The sequence below is a fragment of the Neolamprologus multifasciatus genome, chromosome 14 (genome assembly GCF_963576455.1).
Source record: "Neolamprologus multifasciatus chromosome 14, fNeoMul1.2, whole genome shotgun sequence".
Lineage (NCBI taxonomy): Eukaryota > Metazoa > Chordata > Actinopteri > Cichliformes > Cichlidae > Neolamprologus > Neolamprologus multifasciatus.
In genome coordinates this window covers 29,501,817-29,524,235 of record NC_140452.1, presented here as the reverse complement: position 1 = coordinate 29,524,235, position 22,419 = coordinate 29,501,817, and the positions used below count along the sequence as shown (strand labels likewise).

Genomic DNA, 22,419 nt, shown 5'->3' with positions numbered 1-22,419 from the left:
TTGTCGTAGTTCACGGCTGGTTTCTGTAAATGCTGCTGAAGTTGAACATTCTTATTAGTAGGTTCAGAGCGTTAACCTCAAGTATAAGCACATTCATGCACATGCAAAGAAATTACTCTCTTGAGGGTGTTTGTAAAGTTTCTTTTTTCTTTGTCATGGTGAGAGCACTAAAAGTACTCACTTACCATCCTTTTGATCTTCTCATTGTCATCCCAGGTCACGCTGCCCTGTCACAACAGCTTGTGTGTGTGTGTGTGCGTGTGCGCGCGCGTGCGTGCGTGCGTGCGTCTGTGTGTCTGTAAGAGAGGGTGGTGGTGAGCAGGTTAAACCTTGAGATAAGACTGATATTCTTCATGGCCAGATGTTATAAAACTGGAAAATCACATGCTCACAGGAACTGCTGACTGTTTATGATGGCAGTGGAGAGGAATGTCCTACATGGTGGTCCAAAATCTCCCATAGATGTTGACTGAGTGCATGTGACTGTGAAAGCCATAAAATATAACTGACTTCATTTTCATAATTATGAGAGTAATTTAGTGACCTCTTGTACCTTGCAGATGCAGGCATAATCACCTGGAGAATACTAGTCCAATCAGGTCAGAAGTATTTCATCATAGGATAATGGAGATAACTGAGAACATGGTAATTATAGTCATTTAAAGTGACCCACCACTCTGAAGGGACCAGGGGACCCAGACCTGGATCATTGGAGGTGGGGGTGTCCTTGAATTTGTCACGTCTATCCATTACATCTTTCATCTTAAACACACACACACACACACACACACACACACACACACACACACACACACACACACACACAGACTTCATATGGACTTTGGACTTTGAAAACTAATTACTCAAAAGCACAGCATGTTTTCACATTCATTCACTCACACTCTACCCACACAGTCAGACGCGTGCGCACACACAAACACACAGTCAGGCACAAATCTGTGTTTGGAAATTCTTGTTTGGTCTTGAGAAGTGTGTTAAAGGGCATCTGCAGATACAGCTTTGTAGGATCATCCCTTCAAGAAGGAGTCATCACCAAATCCAAAGGTAAAGGGAATTTGTTCATTATTACTTTGTCTCTAAATGAATTTTCACCACAGTAAAATTGTATTTATATAGCACCTTTCTAGATAAAAAGTTCACAAAGTGCAGGTAAACGGATTCCACAAAAAGAAGTGAACACAAAGCGTGGATCATGTCCACGTGTGTGCCGCCGGTGCTGAAAACCGACATCTGAAAGATTATGAAGCTGGAGGTTTCATTACTCTCTGCCCACAATTCACTGAACCAGCTGCAAAAGAAGATCAAAACTATGCTTCACGTTTCATAAACATCGTCATGAATTCCCTCTTACTTTTGCTGTTTTGCTTCCACCACGATAAAATCAAACTTCCTGCACAGCTCTTTCTCTTTCTCAGTGTACTCAAGAGACCAGTTTACCACGAAATATCTCTGTTTCTGCATTATTCGCTTGCTTATTATGCACCAGTCTACCGTTGTGTTCAGTGCTGTCAGCTGCTGTTTGTTTGTTTTGGTTTTTTGTTTTTTTCAAAAATGACCTCCAACAAGAAAGCCTAATTTCTGCTGTTCAATAAAGAAATTTAAACTTCTTAAAATTATGCCGAATTGCAAAACGCTCTGTAATAAAACCTCTGTAACTTTGCTTTGCTTTGTTCAGCATCAGGTAATGTTCATCTGCTGATTCATGGTTTTCTTCTCTTTTGCCTACTGCAGAATATTTTTAAAGGTTATCTGCTATAAAAAGCCAGACCAAGAAAATCTCCTTCATGTTTTTCTAAGTTTTATCCCCACTTACACAGAGGCATCTCCTGTGATGCTTACACCTCTGGTAAGTCTCACAAGTGTCAGCTTTGTTTTTATACATAGATATAAAAATATGGATATGTACTGATAAATGATAACAATTATAATATATCTCACTGTCTGAGTCAAAATTGAATCGAATTGAATGGAATCGGGGATCTAAGTCATCACTACCACATCAATCAGCTTTGCTTAGCTTTTATTCCTTGTAATTTTTTGCCCAGTTTGGAGTTCTATAGTTTTAGAGAATTCAGGTTGTCTTCTTACAAAAAAAGCAAAAACAAGGACTGTCCGGATTTCCATAAGCTCTAAACTTTGTCACTAGGTCTGTTACTGAAAGAGATCTACACCAGGGCTGTTAAATACTGTAAATACTGTTAAAATATTAAATTAGTACCTATGACCAAACAATCCAGACACCTGCCTGCTGATGGTAGAAAATTAACCAAGGTCAGTAAAATACTGTTCGTCAGACTCGGGTTAGAGGTCACAGGGAGTTGGCTGCTATCCCATACTATTTCCTTCTTCCCACTATTGGCCTCTTAATAAGCAGTATTAAGATTTTTCCCACAACCTGCTGTTGATGCTTCCCTCCCCTACAGTCATGTGGTCCGTCCTGGCCTTGCTGCTTGCCCTCTCTGGTGGAGCCATGTCTCTGGACAAACTGAACATGTGTATGGATGCAAAACATCACAAAACAGAGCCTGGACCTGAGGGACAACTGTACCAGCAGGTGATAATTGCAAACATAGCACTATCGCTAACGCTTCCCTTCTTGTCTTGATTTAAACCCCAAGGAGCTTGGTGGAAAAAACATTTTTGTTTAGTTCTAAATCCATAAAGTGATTCTGGTTTCCTTTTTCAAGTGCTCTCCATGGCGAGATAATGCGTGCTGCACAGCCAACACCTCTGCAGGAGCCCATGACGATGCCTCTTATCTCTACAACTTCAACTGGAATCACTGTGGTATTATGAGCAAGGAGTGTAAAAAACATTTCATCCAGGACACTTGTTTTTATGAGTGCTCACCACACTTGGGACCCTGGATACAACCGGTGAGTATTCTCAACCACGTGTGCATTTGAGTGTCTAATGTTTGTCTATATTTTTGTCACTAGATGGCAGCACAGGAAGTTGAAAGGACAAAAATGGTCTGTTGTTCAAACTGATGAAACAGAATTTATATATATATACGCAGTAGTTAGAACTATGAGGGAAAGGGGCTTATTTAGTTCATTACTGATTATACTAATCAGCCAATGGTGTGCATTTGTGTAGGTGGATCAGAGCTGGCGTAAGGAGCGCATCTTAGATGTGCCTTTATGTAAGGAGGACTGTGAAACCTGGTGGGAAGACTGCAAGAATGATTTCACCTGCAAAGATAACTGGCACAAGGGATGGGACTGGAGCTCAGGTGGGGCCCACACTTGGAAAACACAAAGCAGACATGCATGTTTGTGCTTGCATTTCTCTTATAAACCACAGCAAGCATGTTCCCAGTTTTGCAAAAACATTTTCACACAGAGATTTTTGTTGTTGTTGCTTTTACATTTACATCTATGCAGAAACAACACTATTAACATTTATCAAATGCATTCAATTCTGTCACAGGTATCAACAAATGCCCTGAAGGTAGCAAGTGCAGTAAGTGGACTGGTTTTTTCCCCACACCCAAATCCATGTGTGAAAAAATCTGGTCCAACTCTTACATCTATACCACATACACCAAAACCTCTGGGAAATGCATGCAGCTCTGGTTCACCGGCACAAACCCCAACAAGAAGGTTGCTGAGTACTACCTCAACAATGGGCAGCAACAGCAAAGCTCTGCTCTGCCAACACTGCTCTTCCTGGCTGTCACATCTCTCTCTGTAATGATTCATTAAAATTAATATTTCTGACCATTGCTGTATCACCTTGAATTAAAACAGATTTCTTAAACCTTTCTGTCAGTCCCTGAGCCACTTCTTATACAGTAAGACCCCTTTGGCTGGCATTCTAGTAAAAATCATCAACTAGAAAATGTCAGGTATTGATGATACAAAAAATATTCTGATAACAAAAGTTACCTGCTTGGGAATATACTGGGTAATTAGTTTAAACAGCAGCATAATCACCATCAGAAGTCCAAATCAGTTAATAATGCTCAATACATAAAACTTGTTTCATCTACTCTCATTACTGTGGGGAGCAGCTGGCAGTTCTCCTTTTTTGTCTTCCTCTTCAGGATAAAAAAGAGAAAACAGACATAAAGAACAAGATTATAATTTTGTCAGCCAACACAGCAATTTTGTGTCCAGACAAGTGCTGTACAATCAAAGATCTGTGCGGACAGGGGAAATAAAACAAAAATAAACTTGTGCTCCTGGAGAAGCCATGAAGAGACACATGCCACATTCTGTATTACTGCACAGCTCTGGAATGATATTTCTCTTAAGTGCAGTCTATGGATCAGCTTAATAACCCCTTCACAACCTCAGTGACCAGGAGGGAAACTGTAAAACTGACCCTGGGAAAATGTTTCTCCGTGCTGGGCCCCAGTGATCGCACCATCACATGATCAGTCCGGGGCCAGCCAGTGGTTAGTGGGCTCTGCTGCTCGGTAATTATGGGGTTCCAGTCCCCTGAGTGTGTGTGTTTGTGGCAGAGAGAGAAAGACAGAGAAAAAGAGTGAGAGCCTAACTCCCTCCATGTGTACACGTGTTTGATGTGTGCCTGTCAATGCCGCATGTGAATGTGCTCCATCAGGTCTCTGATAAAGGCTTTTGATTGGTTAAAATGTAACCACAGATTCCTTTGGAGGCTTAAGGATCAAACTGAGATGCATATTTTATGTACCCTGTACTTAATCAAGACTTCATATAAGTACTTGAAAAGACTATTACTATAGCTTGCTGTGTTTAACGTACTGATAACAACACCCTTCCTCGTGATACCACTGTTAATTTAGCATATCGAGTTTAGTCTGTGTATCTCACCCTAGTCTTTCCTGTTTCTTCTGACAGCATAAACAACACCCACAGAACTTCTGTATATAAGAGTTTGAATTACAGGAGACGGTTTGCCAAATTTTTGCCAAATTATGTTGGTTATTTATGGTAAACAAAGTACACTCAGTGCCCGCTCAATCACAACTGCTTTAAAGACACATTCCTGAGAGATTTTGGTACATATTGCCATGACATCATCATGCAGAAGCTGCAGATTTGTGCCACCACATCCCACATCCTAACAGTACTTTATTGGATTTAGATCTGGTGACAGTGGAGGGACTCTGAGCACAGTGAACTCTTTGTCATGCTATACAAATCAGTTTGAGATGACTTGAGTTTTGTGACATGGAGCATTGTCCAGCTGGAAGCAGTCATCAGAAGATGGATACACCATGGTCATAAAGGGGCATGGCATTGTCAGCAACAATAGTCAGGAAGGGTGTGGTGTTTAAATTGTGCTCAGTTGGTACTAAGGATGCCAAAGTGTGCCAAGGAACTATCCCCCACACCACTAAGTTATCAAAAGCACCCTGAACCATTGATGTGAGGCAGGATGGTACCAAGGGCTGGTCAGACCAATAGTTATAAGGGGACCCAAAAGATTGTTGACCACTCAGAGGGAATCTGTAACTGAGGGGTACTGCTGAGGGGACCCTGGGGAGTCTGCCCATTGGTTCTTTTCCAGGAGAGGTGGACATTGATAGAGGAGAGCAGGCATATGGTGAAATGAGGTGAGAGCTCCAAAAGAGCTTTACAGTAGAAGTTGACCAGCAGAAAGGAAACAGTTTTGTTCGGCAGATGAGAAAACCACTTATTTAGCCAGAATCAGACTTTTATTAATCCCTGAGAAAATTATGCATACATATGTAGCCAGGAGGAACTGGAAATGTGGCGGAAGAGCACTAACACACTGAGAGGGTAAGTTAACAAAGGTGTTGCAAAACAACCTGATGAGGAGGCTGATAATCTGGTGGAGGCTGGGAGCAGAAACAGCTACTTTTAAACAGTGACTGATGAGACTGATAAACACCAAAGAACCCAGTGTTTGACCATGACAGATGGATCCATGCTTTCATGATGTTTAGACCAGATTCGGATCCATCCCATGATCTAAATGTTTTTCCAAACTTCTTTTGTCCAATTTTGCTGACACTGTGTAAAGCCTCAGATGCAGCCTCAGTTTCCTGTTCTTAACTCACAGGAGTGACACCCAGCGTGTTCTTTAGCTACTGCAGCACATCGGTGTCAAGATCCGATGTGTAACGAATGGTTATTTCGTTATTGTTTTTCCTTCAGCTCAAAACAGTCTGGCCACTCTCCTTTGACCTCTGACATTCACTCAGTGAACTGCCGCTGGCTGGATATTTCCTGTTTTACAGACCATGCTTTGCAAACCTTAGAGACGTTTATGTGGGGAAAACATTTTCTTAAATGTTCAGATTAGCTGGCACCAACAATCATGCCACATTCAAAGTCATTTAAATCACCTTGTTTCCTCATTCTGATGTTCAGCTTGAACTCCACTTGATCATGCCTACATGCCTAAACACACTGAGCTTCTGTCACATGATTGGCTTATTAGATCATTTTGTTCACAACCTGTGGAACAGGTGTACATAAAGTGACTGCAGGTGAGTATAAAGACAGTATAAAGACAATCAGTCCACTAAGAAAGAATTTAAAAAGCCATTCTTGAAATATTAATGGACTTTTGAATTTCATCATGTTAAAAATGATACCAATTGCAACATTCCCCTGACACCAGCAACCATTAGCTACTCTACGCAGCTAAACTGGGCTAATTAATGCCTAGCAGAGCTAGGCAGCAAAGCAGCAGAGTTACAGTCAGTGGAAGACAAAATGTTTTGCAGATAATAAAGGAGATACATTTCTCTAAATGTCAGCGAATTCTGCATGTGAATATCAAAGAGTAAACAGAGAAACTAAAGCTAAAAGTGTGGCATCAATGAATTACAATAACAAATGACGCTAACATTGTGGAGTACTAAGAAATAGCCAGTAATTTGGCCTCCACAGGCTCAAAATCTCAAGAATCAAGTGTCTATGAAGTTGTCTTTCCTGTGTTGCCCAGCAATGACCATTACTGGTGTGCTGTGTGCTGTAACAACTGCAGCAGACAATTGTGGTTAGCCAAAAAGACAAGAATGAGTTATTTACGCTACATTTTGCTGACAGTGTAGTTTTAAACTCATGAGACATCTTGCAATACGCTTTTATGATCGCTGCATGCAGACACATTGTTAAGCCACACACTTTTACAGTTTCACATTCATCTCACACACACAGTGTGATGCCATAACCAGAAATAGCACTGGGATGGCTGCTGTCCCCGTGGCTATTAATACTCAGCTTTTCTGAGGTCATTGGCAACACACGTTGCTCTGCCCAACTCTCACTCTCTCTCTCGCTTTATGCCTATATTCTTGCTTGTTCCATAACATCCTTCAAGAGTCAGACTTGATTCTGGGCAGGGGAAAAAGGCTAAATCAGAGTAACGAGCAAATATTTCAAAATGCTGGGTTACTCCTGTGGTTTGTGAGACTGGCCCTTAGGTGGGCAGTTACACCTTGTGGGAGTGCATGTGAATGTGTGTGGTCTGGAAAAGAAAAGGATTGCATAACTGGATTTAAGCTTGGGCTGAGAAATGACTGCAGCTGGGCCTCCTCAGTGGCTGTAGGTCACACTGATATTCAAAGAGGAAAGCCCTCTGGCATTAGTCAAGGCTTTGACTATGTAGGCTAAGTGACCAGGACACAAGAGTAGGAGTGTGTCTTTCAGTTACTGAAAGCTTTTTAATAATTTGAATGAAAACCTACTACTCATCACTTTGGAAAAAAACATCTAAACCACATTTTAAATGTTAGTAATCTCATAGGAAAAACTTATCCAAGTACAACTGATACAGCCGATACTGTACCCAAAGTGTTTAGTAGTTATGGTACTTACCTCAAAGGTCTACAAAGCACTTTAAGATTGCAGATTGTTAAGGTGCCGATCATTTGAGCCATAATATACTGTATTAATGCATTATATACTGTTTATTGATGTGTATAAAACCAATATCTTAAGCTTTGTAGTGGAGTAAAGCCAAATATTTCTCTTGAAGTGGAGAGAGGCGCAAAGAAGCTTAAAATGAATTTACCTTATACTTGTGCTCACTTATTCTCTATCTTCTTTCCTCATTTCTCTTTATGTTTATCTATCACATGAGATCTTCATCTCTTCTTCTTTGTCAAGTTCGTTAGTGATAGACATGAAGGTGAAACCCACTTTACGTGCTTTTTTCTTTACAATAAAATGACGCAGTGGAAATTCGCCCTCAATTTGTTTTATTTTGAAACGCCCAAAAGGAAATGCTTTTTTTTCGACCCCACGGTGACTTGACCGAGTTCGTCCTGCTGCTGCTCCCCGGTCTCCACTGTGGATTTACATACCCTGATTTCCGTGGGACTGGGAAGAGAAGGGGGAGGGCGGTGAGCCTTTCAGGAACTGAGGAAGCAGCCGCAAACGGCATAACTTAACAAATTAACAACTTGTGTGCTCGCCGTCGCTTCTGTGGCGCCTCCTGCCTTCTGTCGGAATAACGGCTGCTTTTCTGCTCTTCTGGCTCTCTTCGCTTCTCTCGCTGGATCATTTTCCTATACTGGAGGAGGGCTGGGAGTTTTTTCGGAGGAGACGGGAAGCAGCTTGAGTTTAACCCGGTTGGAAGGGCTGTGGCCATGGCCGGGGGTGGTGGTGGCGGCGGCAGTGGGGCTTCTCCGTTGGGCCCCGCACCGCCGATGTGGTATCACCGGGACCTGAGTCGAGCGGCGGCCGAGGAGCTGCTTGCCCGAGCCGGTAGAGACGGGAGCTTCCTGGTGCGGGACAGTGAGAGTGTCAACGGGGCTTACGCTTTGTGTGTACTGTAAGTAACTTCGTCGGCCTCGTTGTGCTTTGTTTACCTTGGCTTTAGCTAGCACACATGACCAAAAGGGGTCATGGTGTGTTCTCTGTAATTCTGCAAACTTTAAAAGCTCCTCTCTTTTTTTACTCCGTCATTAACTTTTCTGCAGTATCAAAATCAAACTGTAGCTGAAGCGTGCCTAGCAAAGCGTTAAGTTGTTTGTTTACTTTCTTCTGGAAGCCAAAGACAGGGAGAGAGAGACTGCCTGTCTGCCCTGCAGTGAAACCCCAGCATGGCACACAACTTTAGGGCTGTCCCTGTCTGTCTTGTGTCTGATGTGGTCGCCTGCAGCGCCCTTTTTACAGGACTCTGCTGCAATCAGCCTGCGGGCTGTGAGCAGTGGCATTAAACTGAATGGTCGTGGAGGTAAATATAAGCATGCATGGGCTGGTGAAGCTTTGCTTTAATTTGAGGTCGGAGATGTGGTGAAAGAATGGGCCTATCCGAGGAGTTGTACATAATATAGTATATCATGAAATGACACAGTATCATAGGAAAGTTAAGAGCGTCTGTACTTAGAGGGAGTTAGGGCAGCCACCTTGTTAAATAAATGATGAAAGACTGCCCATTCATTACACAATGGGGACTTTTCCACCAAACACCTACATGTGTAACAGTAACACAACAGTGCATTCACCTGAGGAACTGATGCAGGAACAGTGCTGTCAGTGTCAACAGTAGTTGAGGCAATGTTAAATGAACCATGGCAAAGGGGTGTTTAACTACAAATGACAAAAATGACTTGCAGCCACACACGTTGAATACACACTGTTCAGGTTCAGAGAAATATCAGGCCCCTGACATTCACTTCACCTACATCCCCTATCTGATAAGTTTACCCCATGCTGAATCCTGTGTGTGTAGTTTTTATACATGTAGTATACAGCTCATATACATCACCTGCTCATGGACTGCAAAAGAATTGAAACAGTGAGCTTGTTCAATCCACAAAAATTTGAATACTAACTTCTTTTAAAGCAAGCAAGTCAAATAATCACAACTTATAGTGCTTCCTCTGTGATGTCAACCAAAAATATCAAATATCTTTTTGGGCTTTTGGAAAGTGCAGCTATATAATGCAATATTTTTTAGTTATGTAAACTGATTGCTGCTATGGTCATGCGTTCTCACATCTCTTTTAAAAGCGTATAGTAGGTCAGATATGTCAGAGCTAATCGTGCTCATCATTCAGTGGGTCACTCTGTGACCCAGGGCCGTGCAGAGAGGTTTAAAGGGGCGGGTGCTCAAAGTTAAAAAGGGGCACATTGAACCAGGCTGAATAACAACAACACACATTCATCAAGAATCTAATATGGGAAGGGCAGGGCTGTGTTGATCTGAGACTGTAGACAGTAAAAAGTCCATAGGAGAGATGGTAGCTGATTAAACAAGTGTCATGAGATAATAACAAAATGCAAAGATTGGTGACAGCGCTTGGAACCATAAGGCAACAAAAAATGTGAGAAATAATTTAGGCTCTGTCTGTGAATCACTCTTTGCTTCTCTTCTTCCTTCCATCCCATCATTTCATATATCACTCTCCACTTGCTGTCTATCTGAGAACAAGGCACAACTTGCTATTGCAATAAACTATAATTTAATTATCCACACCTAACAACTCTTGCACTTAATCTATAATAAAATGATGACAGAAAAATGTTATAGCACTGCCTTTAGTAGCCTCACACAGCTCCTACTGTTTCCTCCTCATGTCCTTACCAGGCATGTCTGGACAATGTTATATCATGAGTAATTTTTTTTTTTTTTAAATCCATCTAAATAAAACACACACATGCACGCACACACAGTGACATTTTAGACCTTCTTCAGAATACTGTATATACTATGGGCATCACTGTGCTGATCCAGAATCCTTACATTATTATTTATTACTAGAGCTACATTAATAAAGCAATGAGGAGGGGGAAGTAATAAATATGAAATAATGTATTTATGATGATTCCATTTGTTTCACTATCCACTCTGTGCAGGGGCAAAGCTTATTACATTTTTAAACTGTAGAGATACAATAATTTTACTGCTGTAAAATCCAAATTTTGTCTTATTTAAAATATAAATCTAATATAATCTGCTTCTTAATGTATGTTCTTTTAAATACAGTGTGTGTTTTTTAATATATTATAATTATAATAATGCATAATTATGTGGACATGCATATTAGATCGTTTTTTAGTGAAATATAATCCCTCCAGAAAGGCAGGAAAAGCCCGGAAACTTACTTTAAAACTAAATATGTTCTAAATACTTTAAAATTAAATATGTTCCCTAAAACGGTGGACAGAGCTACAGACCCATGACAGCCTTACACAGGTAGCCAGCAGCTATGACCAGCACTACTTGTGCAGTTAATAAAAGGACAGGTAATGTTTGTCGCGCTGTTGCAAACACAGCACGCTCGTTTGTTTCAGTTCGTCAGTTGCAACAAGACAGCTTACCAACGTGTACGTAATAAGCTAATACTCCTGTGTGCTATATACTACAGTGTACGCTGTACACCTACTTACTGGTTTTGTCGCATCAGTCTGTGTATCTGAGTTAACTTGCGTTTCTCCTACAGCTCCCGACCGCAAAAAATGCGCGTGCTCTTTGCGAGCTCGTTCCCGGCTCGTAACCAGCGCGTTCTGCCGTCAAGGGCGATCATTGGTTAAATGTGATCATGTGACTGATGCAAGCCAGATCCTTTTATTTAGCAAAACTGTGATTAATAGTTAAATATTATTGTTGAGGGGCACAGACAGGACTCCGCACGCACGCACACATTAAAAAAAAAAAAAAGTTTTTAAAAAGTTGCCTCAACAAAAGGGCACTTTTCCATTAGGAAAGGGGCGGGTGCCCTAGCCCCCCCCCCCCCCCCCCCCCCGCACGTGCCTGCTGTGACAGACAGCGTTCCTCACATCCATGTATCATTAGTTTCCGGATTTATTCCTGCCTCCACCTCTCCCTTCCTCTCCCCTTTCACCTTTCACAGTACTGACTTTGTTTCATCTCCGAAACGACAAACAACTTCCAGGCAAATTACAGACAAACAATGCGAATGCTGTTTTTAAATCCAGAAGTTTTGCTTCCACAAACACAAAAATAAGATGACAGAGTTTCACAGTTTACCATACCGTTGAGACAAATGACAGCTACTGCAAGAATTGGCACTAACACGAACAGAAAGTGCTATAATCTTCAAAGATGAACTTTTCATTGTTGACATTGTACACCCGTCGTTTCCCACGTTGGCTGTAATTAGAGCAAGTGGTAAGTCGGAGGGTTTTTTCCAGCTTAGAGGAAGGCCTTTGACGGATGACTATCCGAGAATAAAAATTCCTTGTATTTGAATACAATGACTCACATGAGCAACAAAAAAAAAAGAAGTAATTTGATTCTGAGTGCAAATCGGGAATGTCAGAAGTAGTTTGACAAAATGTACACATATCTTTTCAATAATTACACTTACCTAGTGGCGTGTGTGACAGTTGTTGCGATTCATTGCTTGCCAAGAAACCCAAGCTTGAGCATTAATTATATTATATTACCCACAAACAAGAAGATGAAAGTGCAATTTAAAATAAAGGTGGAGCATATTTGCTGTAAAGCATTTTCTTTGTGAATTTTATTGTGAGTGCGAATTGCACTGATTAATCGAACATTATTTGCAAAGCACCCTTGTAGGGCACTCACAGAGATGAACCAGTGCTGCTAGGAAAACCAGAAAGAAGTGGCACACTTTTCGAGAACACGAATGACTTGGTGTTTCCCAGTAATGCCTCCAGCTAAAGAGAAAACGATTCGATGGTCAGACAAGACATTTATTTGTCACCTTTGTCAAGTTTTGCACTCGCTGCTGTGTAAACCAGCATTTCTAGGAAGTAAAATGTGAATCAGCAGATGTGTGGAAAGGTTTAACCATCGAACGGCACACTTTTTTTTTTGTCACAGGGCCAGCGTGCCACTTTGGATGCTCAGAGGGCTGATGTGAGTGAAGCACATCCGCTCAATGTTTTCTTTATCTCACATCCACCTGATCACTATACCCCCCACTTAATCCACTGAAATGGTGCTTTTAATTCTATTATACAGAATTGAGTACGAATGTGACTTCTTTCAGTGGAATATACAGTGGACACCCACGAAATGCACAAACCAAAGATTTGTTTGTTATTTTACCCGACATGTTCAAGTCTTTTCAAACTCGGACGTGTGACTTATAGACAGGGACACACACACTTCCTTTTTGAGGTCCTAGGAGACCCCGGTGCATTTAGGAAGTGTTTCCACTTGTTTCGACTGGCTGACTCTTGATACTTTCGTTAGCCAAGCATTAGCCTTTCACTTCCTCTTATAGTGACTTTGGATTTTGTAGGTCTGCATGCAAGTTTAATACTCGTGTTTAGTATTTGTGAGCTATGAATGTTTTAATTTGCGTGAATGCAGTACGAGTCCAATGTAGCATGTTAAAGCTGTCAATGATTAGCACACAGTTCCGTAAAATCATTGGCTTACACATTTTAAGACTCTGTATAAGACAGGAAAGGTGCCGGCAGTGAGATGAGCTTATATGCTAATAGTTTTGAGTGTATGCTAGTCCCTGTCTCTCAGCTGTTTTCTGTTTTTGCTGTCAGGAATACGGTCGTTACTATCAGTTTAACACGTCTTAACTTGCCAGGGTTCAGGATGCCTCTGTGTGCCTGTGTGTGTGTGTGTGCGCCTGTGTGTGTGTGTGCGTGCGTGCATTTGAAACGTACAGGTTTGTGTGCACGTACAAAGTGTGTTTTGCTCTTTGTAGAGTTTTCAAATCTCTCCTTTTTTTTCTAAACTTCTTTCCAGTACACAGAGAATCCCTTCCCATTTAGTCTGATATTGCCTATCTAAGTAATTTGAAACAATATCTGCTGTTTTGTTTTTACTGTCCTTATGTCAGTTGTCATTGAGTGAAAAATCCCTCTGAAAGAGACTCGTTTCTCCTCAACCACATCTTCTTCTTTTATAAAATGTATTTAGCTTGTCAATTTCTTCAGAAAACAAGACTCAAGTTCACTTTCACATGTATTTTCTGTTTTGCTGTGGTAATCAGTTTGTACTTGACGTTGCCTGCCAAATGAACCGTCATTGCTATTACTACCAACTATGGCTACGCACATTCATCTATCCATTAATTTTCTTCTGCTTAGTCAGTTAAAGTAAAGTGTGGGTGCCGAATCCCAGCTGACACGCGGCGAGAGATGGGGCATACCCCCAGTCTTTAACATTGGTGTCACAGAGACATTCATACCTACAGGTAGCCTAACATGCATGTCTTTGTGGACTTGCAACTGCGTTTGCCTCAAGCCGCTTTATGTTGTAAGGTAGTGACCCTAGAATAATAGCAGGAAAACCCCAACAATCATACGGCATCCTTTGAGTGAGCACCTGGCAATAGTGGAAAGGAAAGGAGATGGTCTGCCTCAGACACTTCTCAGGAGAGAAGCCTCCTTTAGCCTGATTCTGCCAGAAGTTTTTTTCTTTTCCACTATTGATTAGTGCTCACTCATAGACGGTCGTCTGATTGTTGGGTTTCTCTCTCAATCCCGTAGGCTCTTCACCTTACACTGTAAAGTGCTTTGAAGTGGCTGTTGTGAATTGGTGCTATATAAATAAAACAGAATTGAATTGAATGTTTCCCTCTCGCTAGCTGTGAATTGACCGCAGTATTACTTCCACTTTTCTCACATGGGGGCAACTGGACATGACACAGACTTTCCAGTGGCTAGCTGGCAAGTTAAAGGCCATTTAATGTCCTAAGTGAATATGTGGGACATTTGCATTCTCACATACGTCTCTGTTTGGTAGTTCAGGGCTGCGGTGCATGAATGGGTATTAATTATGTATTTAGCGGTCACATGATCAGACAGAAGAGACTGAGGCTAAACCCTAAATCTAAATTCATTGCTCTTCTAAATCCAGAAGAGCGATGGTAATTTCCCAAGTTGGCTGCAGCAACATGCCTGCCAAATACATGAAGGGGGAAAAAAAGCAGTATGCATATATCCATTGTTTGTGCTCATACCAAATATTTCTATGCAGATATTCTTTTTTTCTGTTAATCACATGCTCCATGAAGTGTCTTAATCAAAAAACAACCTCTCCATAGTGCTATTGTTAGCAATACAGTAATAGCAGGAAATGAATCGTCAGTGTAAGTCACACTGTAGTGCAGTAATACACACAGTATTTACTGTGCTTGTTCAGGAATGGCCTCTTGCACTTTTGGTAGTACGTGACGACAAGGAGGGAGAAGGCTGTAAGGAGTAATCTTAGTTTTTGATTGTTGCATTTCAAGGAAAACCTAGTTGGGTTTTGCCAAGATAGGCTTCTGTTTGAGCTTTGAAGACAGATTCACGCTGTGTATATTCTTAGAAGAGGTTTCCCTCTAAACTAACAGAACAGAGTGAGCCAGTAGGGTAGTCCTTATCCTTTCACACAGGCCATTGTTGACAACACTCATAAGCTGTATACTGTGAGCCTATCTCTGGCCCATGACAACCCTCACTCTCTTTCTCTGATCCCCTTCCCCTCTGTTAACTTTACGGCCGCTGAAACAATAGTATTTACTTCACAGACCTGCAGAGAATCTCATCAGCTGCCAACAGGAAAACAAACACACAGAGGCACACAAACACATTGTACACTGCAGTGACGCTTGCGTATGGATTTTGTGCCACTCGGTCTTCATGCTATTGTGTTTAAAATGTGACACGATTGAATGTGGGTTTGATTTTAGAGGAGCAAATATTTATCTGGTCCCGTTAGTTTGAGCTGATATGGAGCTATTATTTGCAACAATTTGCAGAACAACGCGCTGTTTATGAATTCGGTCAACGTGGGAACTTGTGCTCGGTTCGACATTTTGCTCCTTTTCAGCGCCTAAATTTAAAAGTTTTTGGATATTACTAGAGTAGCTTTGCATTTTTCCGCTTGTGTGTAAAATAATCTGTTTTACTAAAGTCGATCTTAAATGGAGTGTTTATATAATGTTTTATTTTTTGACCAGGAAGTGAAGTGAGATAAAGAATCTCTTTTACGAGAGCTTCTTGCTCCGTGATAAGCACCGTTAACCTAGTTCTTTTTGTTTTTGTTTTTTATAAACAGAAGAATATGAGTGTCCTAGTAAATGCCTGCACAAGCATGAAATCATGCAAAATCCACACAGGACAGTCCTGCCAGTTAAGTTAAGTTAAGTTAAGTTAAATCGCTTATTTAACAACCAAGTCCAGAGGTTTAAAATAATAGTGATTTTGCAAGTGCAAATCAAAAATCATTAGTTAATTCTGCAGCATGACAATGATGAAGCTCCCAAAATGATTTGTTTTAGGATGCCATTCAAAGTTCAATACGGGCCCAATCATTTTCCTACAAATGCTATTTAATAACCAAGTTAAACATCCAACAGCTCAAGCAGACTGTGACCCTCGTTGGCATCTGGTCATGATCAAAACCATTTCCATGGTGGTCTGAGTGGGATGTGAGAAGCATCACCAAACAAAAAGTTTAGTTTTTAACTTTCTTATACATTGTTGTTGAGATCATTTTATATTTTATTCCAGTCCGTGTTTTAGCTCTTGCAGGACACTGACCTGGAAAAGCCGGAAAAGCAGCTGGGTGTTGAATTCCCAACATGGATTTATCCCTCCCTCCATTTATACACACACATACTGTAAATAAGCGTGGTGTTGAAGCAGAAGTTAAAAAAAAAAGACTTTAGTGTTAGGCTGGAAACGTCGAAACTTCTGAACTGAGAACACTAATGAATCAAAAACCACAATGTTTGCTTGGCAAATCAAAAATTTTGCGGTTGGTCCACTGGACCGGCAGAAGCACAGCGCATGAAAATCATTAAGCTTTAGCTTGTGGCTGTGGGCATGTAGTCACGCCTGGGCCAGCCGCAGTGTCAGAACATTGATCTGTGATTGGTTGATGGGGGAGAAAAAGGAGCCTGAGGTTCAGTCAAATCAGTCTGATTTGCAGTGGTTTAATGCAACAGAGGCGGACTCTAATTTATCATTTAGATTCTGACGTCTACTCCATTTTAGTTGTGTTTTTAACTGTTATCAATACTTTATGATGTACAAACACTCAGCTGTGCTTTACTGTACCGTGCTACTGTAAGTATAAAGCATGCTCACTGTGACAGACAGCAACAGGTTTAAGCTACGCCGTCTAAACCCTCCTCACTCCCATGCTTACAATCACACATGCTGTCCACTAAGGTCGAGTACAGTGGTGTGTGTGTGTAAGTGTGAACTGAAAATAAAGATATTCAAATTTACGTAGAGTCATAAAAAATAGAAACAATTCTCTGTACTTCTGCGTCCACCTGTGTTTTATTTCCACGTCATTTGCTGCCACTTTCTGCCCTTGTCCTCTCTTTGATTCAGCTCCCCTCACTTCTTTTTACTCTCTCTTTCTTTGCCTGTAGGTTTCAGAAGCACGTCCACACATACAGGATATTACCAGATGACGAAGGTTTTCTGGCAGTGCAGGTACAGTAAAGACACTCTCACACTCGTGCTTTCAGCAGCAGCTGGCAGGCAGAGATGCTTTCGTTGGCTCTGAGCTCCCTCTCTTACACACACACACACACCAACAGCAGGGTCTTTGTGCCTTGTGCTCAACAGCTGTGAATACCGGCTACCAGCAACCTCACACATGCGAAACACAACACAGGGCTTCGAATCATGTGGCCACAGCACAGCTGTCTTGTCTCACTGCTGTATGAGTTTTGGGGTCTTCAGCTGTGACGCTGAAAAGTCTCATTTTAATTTATCCGATTGAGTTTGTGGCTTCTTCCTGGTTTGAATTATATTTAGCCTACAGGGCTGCAATTGCTTACAAAACATTCATTGTGGAACAATGGAGGCTACCAGAAGGTTGGGCAATGTGACTTCTTGTAGCCACGGTGTTTGGATGAACTTAATGCATCTGTCTCTTGTTTCCCTTCCTTCCTCGCGCTCTCAGACCTCTCAGGGCGTGCAGCCTAAGCGGTTTAAGACTCTGCCAGAGCTGGTGTCATTGTACCTGCAGCCCAGCCAGGGTCTGGTCACCACCCTGCTTTACCCCGTGGAGAGAGAGGAGACAGCTGTCAGTGACGACAGGGACTATTCCGGTAATTTCAGAGCTAACACAAACACACATGCCCAGATGGGGTGTCCTCGTCATCGCATGTTAACCGTGACCTTCTGTGTACTTCTGACTGGTAGATGGAGAGGATGAGAAGCCGCCCCTCCCCCCTCGCTCTTCCTCCACCTCCACTCCCCCTGGACCAGACACACCCACAGACAGGTACAAAGTCCACAGAGAGAAACATCTGATTGTGTCCTGTTTATAACTGTAGGGAGCTTAATCACAAACTACCTGCAACCACCAACCGCGTCACTCGGAAGTCACGGAAGTCACACAGGGGAAGTATGTCGCTTCATTGTGAATTATGTCACAGACGTATTGGAAATCACATAATCTCACACGTGCTCACAAAAATAATAAGGAAGCGTTATTGTGGTGATATGAACACACACGTTACTCAGTGACTTTGTTTGTTCCAGTTTATATGGCTACACACGCACGTGCACACAGATTATCAACTATTAAAAGCACTCGTTCACACAACTTCATGCACGCTCATTAACACATACTTCCTCTCTGTCTGCATTAAGAAGGTAAACCACATCCTGCTCGAAACCACGCTGTTCACGGATGGTGTGCGGCTTTGATGAGGTGCGGGCTGTAGTTGTCGGGCGCACACAGATGCGTACATTTCAAATCACTGTCAGTTAATAATACTACTAATGCGCACTATTTTTGACATTTGCCTTATGTGATAAATAAATACACTTTTACAATTTTTTCAGTGGGAACCAAACCACTTCACACAACAGTTGGTTAAAGTGTCAGCCAGTGAAACAATATCTTCCTTTCAGTTCTTTCACTTGTCCTGTCTCGAGCTGCCATAGAAGGAAATCAACAATGCAAAATAAGCATAAAATGCATTACAGTTTAGAGGAAGTAAAGGGGGCACACATGCATGTCCTTTAAAAATCCTCAGGTTTGCAGCCACGGTGTGGATTGTATGAAAGGGTTGTAAATGCTGAAAATTAGTCTGTAAAGGGTGTTTTATTTTTTATAGGTTGGCTCTTTGCCAGTTCACGTGGTCCAGGGTGTCTATGAGTATTCAGGCAGGCATAATTTAGCTCAGAGGAAGTATGTGACTCTTTAAAAAAAAAGAAAAGAAAAAAGTCGCGACTACACAGATGCCAACTCTTTCGCTGACGGGCGCACACACCCATCCTACTTCTGGCAAACTGTGACGTCCATCTTTATTTTCCTTTCCAAGGGGTGTGGAGCATCTGCAGATTTAGCAACTATTCTTTTTTTTAGGTATCACCTGGAACTTTAAATAGCTCCGTGTGACTTCTAGCAGTAAATGCATCAATGTAATACTACAGAGCAAATAAACAAAATCAAGAAATATGGCAGACAAAAAACTGAACGGTAAAAAGCTCTAAGTAGGCCCCAAAATGTTTTCATGCTTATGTCATGCTTTTACAGAATTACTATGGTGCAACTTTGCCGAAGGCAGTGGAGAACGTGTGTGTATAAAATGTGTAGCCCATCGTCAAAGCTGCAGTAGGTGTTAATTTATAAAAGATGAAATGTGGAAATTTACAGGCCTGTCTTGAAGCTCTCCCTCCTACCCACAGGTATGGATAGAAATAAGTAATTCTTGGCCTTTGTTCCACTGCAGCTTGCGTCCTACATTGGTTTCCTGTTTGTATTACTGTTCTTTCACCGCTACTTTATACCTCTCACCTAATGTGTTGTTTAAAGAAAACAGAAAATGAAGCTAGAGCAGGGCGATGCGACCAAAAATATTTATCACGATATACATTTGAAAATTTGCGATAATGATATAACTGACGATATAATTGACACGAGACAAATTACTTTACAACTCCACAACTTTATTAGTGCAAAAAACCCCATCAATGTATTTTCACTTAAACAAGCAGCTGTTTTTTATGTGCATTAAAGTTATATAAAAATGTAACAGTGCAAATTCCTTGCTGACAGTTTAACCGAAAGGCATTTCCAGTGGAAATTGGCCGACATATCCTGAGCATAACCATGTATAATATTCACAAAACTTGAAAAAAGGTTATACACACACAATACGGTAATATTATGTTGAAGCACAGCACGTATCACTCCGCGAGGCGCCTGCCTACGAAAGCCGTAATGCTCCGACAATCCATCAAATCAATCAATCAGCTTAGCAAAGTCGTACTGAAACATTTGACACATGTTCGAGTGCCGCGTACGACATAAAATCGTTTCGAGGTCAGTAAACACAACCAGAATTCATACATAAGGCACACGGGATTATAAGGGGCCCTGTCGATTTTCAGAAAAATCAAAGGATTGATTTTAAGTGTGCCGTATTTTCCGACGGACGAAAGCTAAACCAGTTCCACACCACTGAAGTTGCAGCATTTTTACAAACCAGTTCTGGTTCATCCGTTTCATTCAACAATCCGCTTTCGCCCTTCTCATTCTGCTTATCGTTGCCCAACGTTATACCGGTATTCCCGTGAACGGTATGATATGGCCCAGCTCTAAATGGAGCCCAGAGGAGACACATCAAGGAGTCTAGCTTTCTCTCAATCACTTGAAATAAACGGCACTAAAACTTTTTTATTTTGTTTTCTTTTCCCTGAACACACCAAAACCATTTGTGCCTTCCTGGACTTTAAATCACTAATGCATCGTTATTATTTGAAGCCTCTTTGTATTCTCATACACAAACCAGCATTTGGAAATCATGGTCATGTGGTGGCAATGGTTATAAATGGTTTCTTTGAATATGTTTTAGTACTCCAGCAGCTAATGGCCTGAGCACCATCTCCCACGAGTATCTGAAGGGCAGCTACGCTTTGGACCTCGAAGCAGTCAAACAGGGGGCCTCATCCCTGCCTCATCTCAACAAGACACTAGTGGCCTCCTGCAAACGCCTTAATGGGTAAGCAGCAGCACATCTGCACATGTGCAATATTTTAGAAAGCTGTCAAAACGAATTTAAAACTGCAAATCATACTGGTATTTGTTGGGCAAGTAACACACTGAATTCCCCTTTTATACCCAGATTTGAGCACAGTCGACTGAAAAAGTCAGAAATTAATCAAATATAAGATTGCAAAAAAACACTGTTATCTGTAATTTGGCATTAAAAATAATAATGCACTTAATAGCTGTTCCTCTTTTTGTTTTGTTTTGCATTTTGTTATTTAAAAATATCATTATAATTAAAGAGCTTGTACAGACTGGTGGGTTGTGCATTAAAAGACACACAAAAATGATTTTGGTGATTATGAGTATAATTAATTTAGGGCATCTGTGGCATAAACCTTACATTAGTGGTGGTCTAATAAACTTGTGAAGCATTGTACATTATGCAGTGTTATATTCTGTCGGTTTCCTGACTGACTGCTAAAGATTCACACCTCTCGGCCCACAGAGCTATCTGCTTCTTTAAATCAGCTCTAGGGCTTTTTTGGGGTTTTTTTTTTGCACGTTTAAACACTGTAATGATCCGCAGGAAATCAGCTTGATTTCAGAAATGTTACTGTATGAAGACATAAGTGCAGAAAGAAGCTGTGAGGTAAATATGTGAATCTCTCTCTGCTCCCTCAAATAGAGAGGTGGATAAAGTTCTGTCAGGCCTGGAGATCCTGTCTAAAGTGTTTGATCAGCAAAGCGCTTTCATGGTCTCCAAAATGATCCAACAGGTACAGGTACTCTTTGCTTTTTTTAAAAGTGTGTGGTTGTGTGTGTCTTTGTTTGCGCAATCGCAGAACCTTACCCTCCTTTTTATTATCCCATATCCCATAACAAACTGTTACACGCGGTGATTTTATTATTTTTTCCCTCACTTTCTCACACACATGTAAAAGCAACCCCCTCCTGACGTACTCTCAATTCTAGAGCCTTGGTAACTTCTTAACACTTAACAGCGTTGTTATTAAAGTCCTGATTATCCAGCTTCTTTCAGACCATAGCCAAAATTGTTATATTTGCCAACCCGTAAAGTTGAGGATTGCTCGCTTGTGATGTGCTTTACGCTTCGTTTCAGAGAAGATAGAGTGTGAGTCGTGATGTCCTTTAAATATCCCGGAAGCACTCCTGCTAGAAACTTGGTATTAAGGAAAGCTTCTGTATACAGAACAGGCAAATAAAATATATAATCTGATTTTGCGTATCTAACTTTAACACACTTGAATCACACATGCTGTTCTTTTGATATTTTGCATGCATGTGTTATTCTTTGTAATTAAAAACATTTTCGTGTGGTTGGACAGAGAGTAGGGCCGATTAGTGGCCCAGCAAAATCCTCGATTTGAAGTTCAGGAGTCACTTTAGTCATCAAGCAAGGACTGACAATGAGTTTGACTAAAATTTGAATAAAAACAGATTTTAGGCTGGTTTAGACTGAATAGCCTTAAGACTGCTCTGTATATAAGTAAGTGTGTTTGTGTGCAGTTTTAAGGCTGCTCTTTTTACATGCACTCTTTTTACGGATTACAT

At 41.2% G+C, this 22,419-nt stretch overlaps 2 protein-coding genes across 5 annotated transcripts in view; both read left to right on the top strand.

Moving 5' to 3' along the window:
- Nucleotides 1-778: 778 nt before the first annotated feature.
- Nucleotides 779-6,932, top strand: folr (folate receptor). 2 transcript variants are annotated; one of them, XM_085130274.1, is made up of 5 exons: nucleotides 779-1,065; nucleotides 2,445-2,575; nucleotides 2,709-2,897; nucleotides 3,121-3,256; nucleotides 3,454-6,932. In XM_085130274.1, the coding sequence occupies exons 2-5, from the start codon at nucleotides 2,447-2,449 to the stop codon at nucleotides 3,726-3,728; spliced, it is 729 nt and encodes a 242-aa protein (XP_084986400.1). In that variant the 5' UTR covers nucleotides 779-1,065; nucleotides 2,445-2,446; the 3' UTR covers nucleotides 3,729-6,932. The 2 variants fall into 2 exon arrangements, with proteins under 2 accessions (XP_084986400.1, XP_084986399.1); XM_085130273.1 differs by lacking the exon at nucleotides 779-1,065 and having other exon boundaries at nucleotides 2,022-2,575.
- A 1,286-nt stretch (nucleotides 6,933-8,218) lies between these two features.
- The window catches only part of inppl1a (inositol polyphosphate phosphatase-like 1a), a 28,315-nt gene continuing 14,114 nt past the window's right edge, over nucleotides 8,219-22,419 (top strand). For 2 of the 3 annotated variants that reach the window (XM_085130269.1, XM_085130267.1), the window contains exons 1-6: nucleotides 8,219-8,760; nucleotides 17,264-17,327; nucleotides 17,803-17,950; nucleotides 18,045-18,126; nucleotides 20,711-20,857; nucleotides 21,533-21,629. In XM_085130269.1, the coding sequence (XP_084986395.1) occupies nucleotides 8,576-8,760; nucleotides 17,264-17,327; nucleotides 17,803-17,950; nucleotides 18,045-18,126; nucleotides 20,711-20,857; nucleotides 21,533-21,629 (723 nt within the window). In that variant the 5' untranslated portion in view covers nucleotides 8,219-8,575. The remainder of the gene's footprint in view (nucleotides 8,761-17,263; nucleotides 17,328-17,802; nucleotides 17,951-18,044; nucleotides 18,127-20,710; nucleotides 20,858-21,532; nucleotides 21,630-22,419) is intronic. The other variant, XM_085130268.1, reaches the window with a different exon arrangement.

Coding starts and splice junctions, on each gene's coding strand:
- folr (XM_085130273.1), top strand. CDS start 2,426: ATGCTTCCCTCCCCTACAGTCATGTGGTCCGTCCTGGCCTTGCTGCTT. Junction 2,576..2,708: donor AGGGACAACTGTACCAGCAG/GTGATAATTGCA, acceptor TCCTTTTTCAAG/TGCTCTCCATGGCGAGATAA. Junction 2,898..3,120: donor TGGGACCCTGGATACAACCG/GTGAGTATTCTC, acceptor GCATTTGTGTAG/GTGGATCAGAGCTGGCGTAA.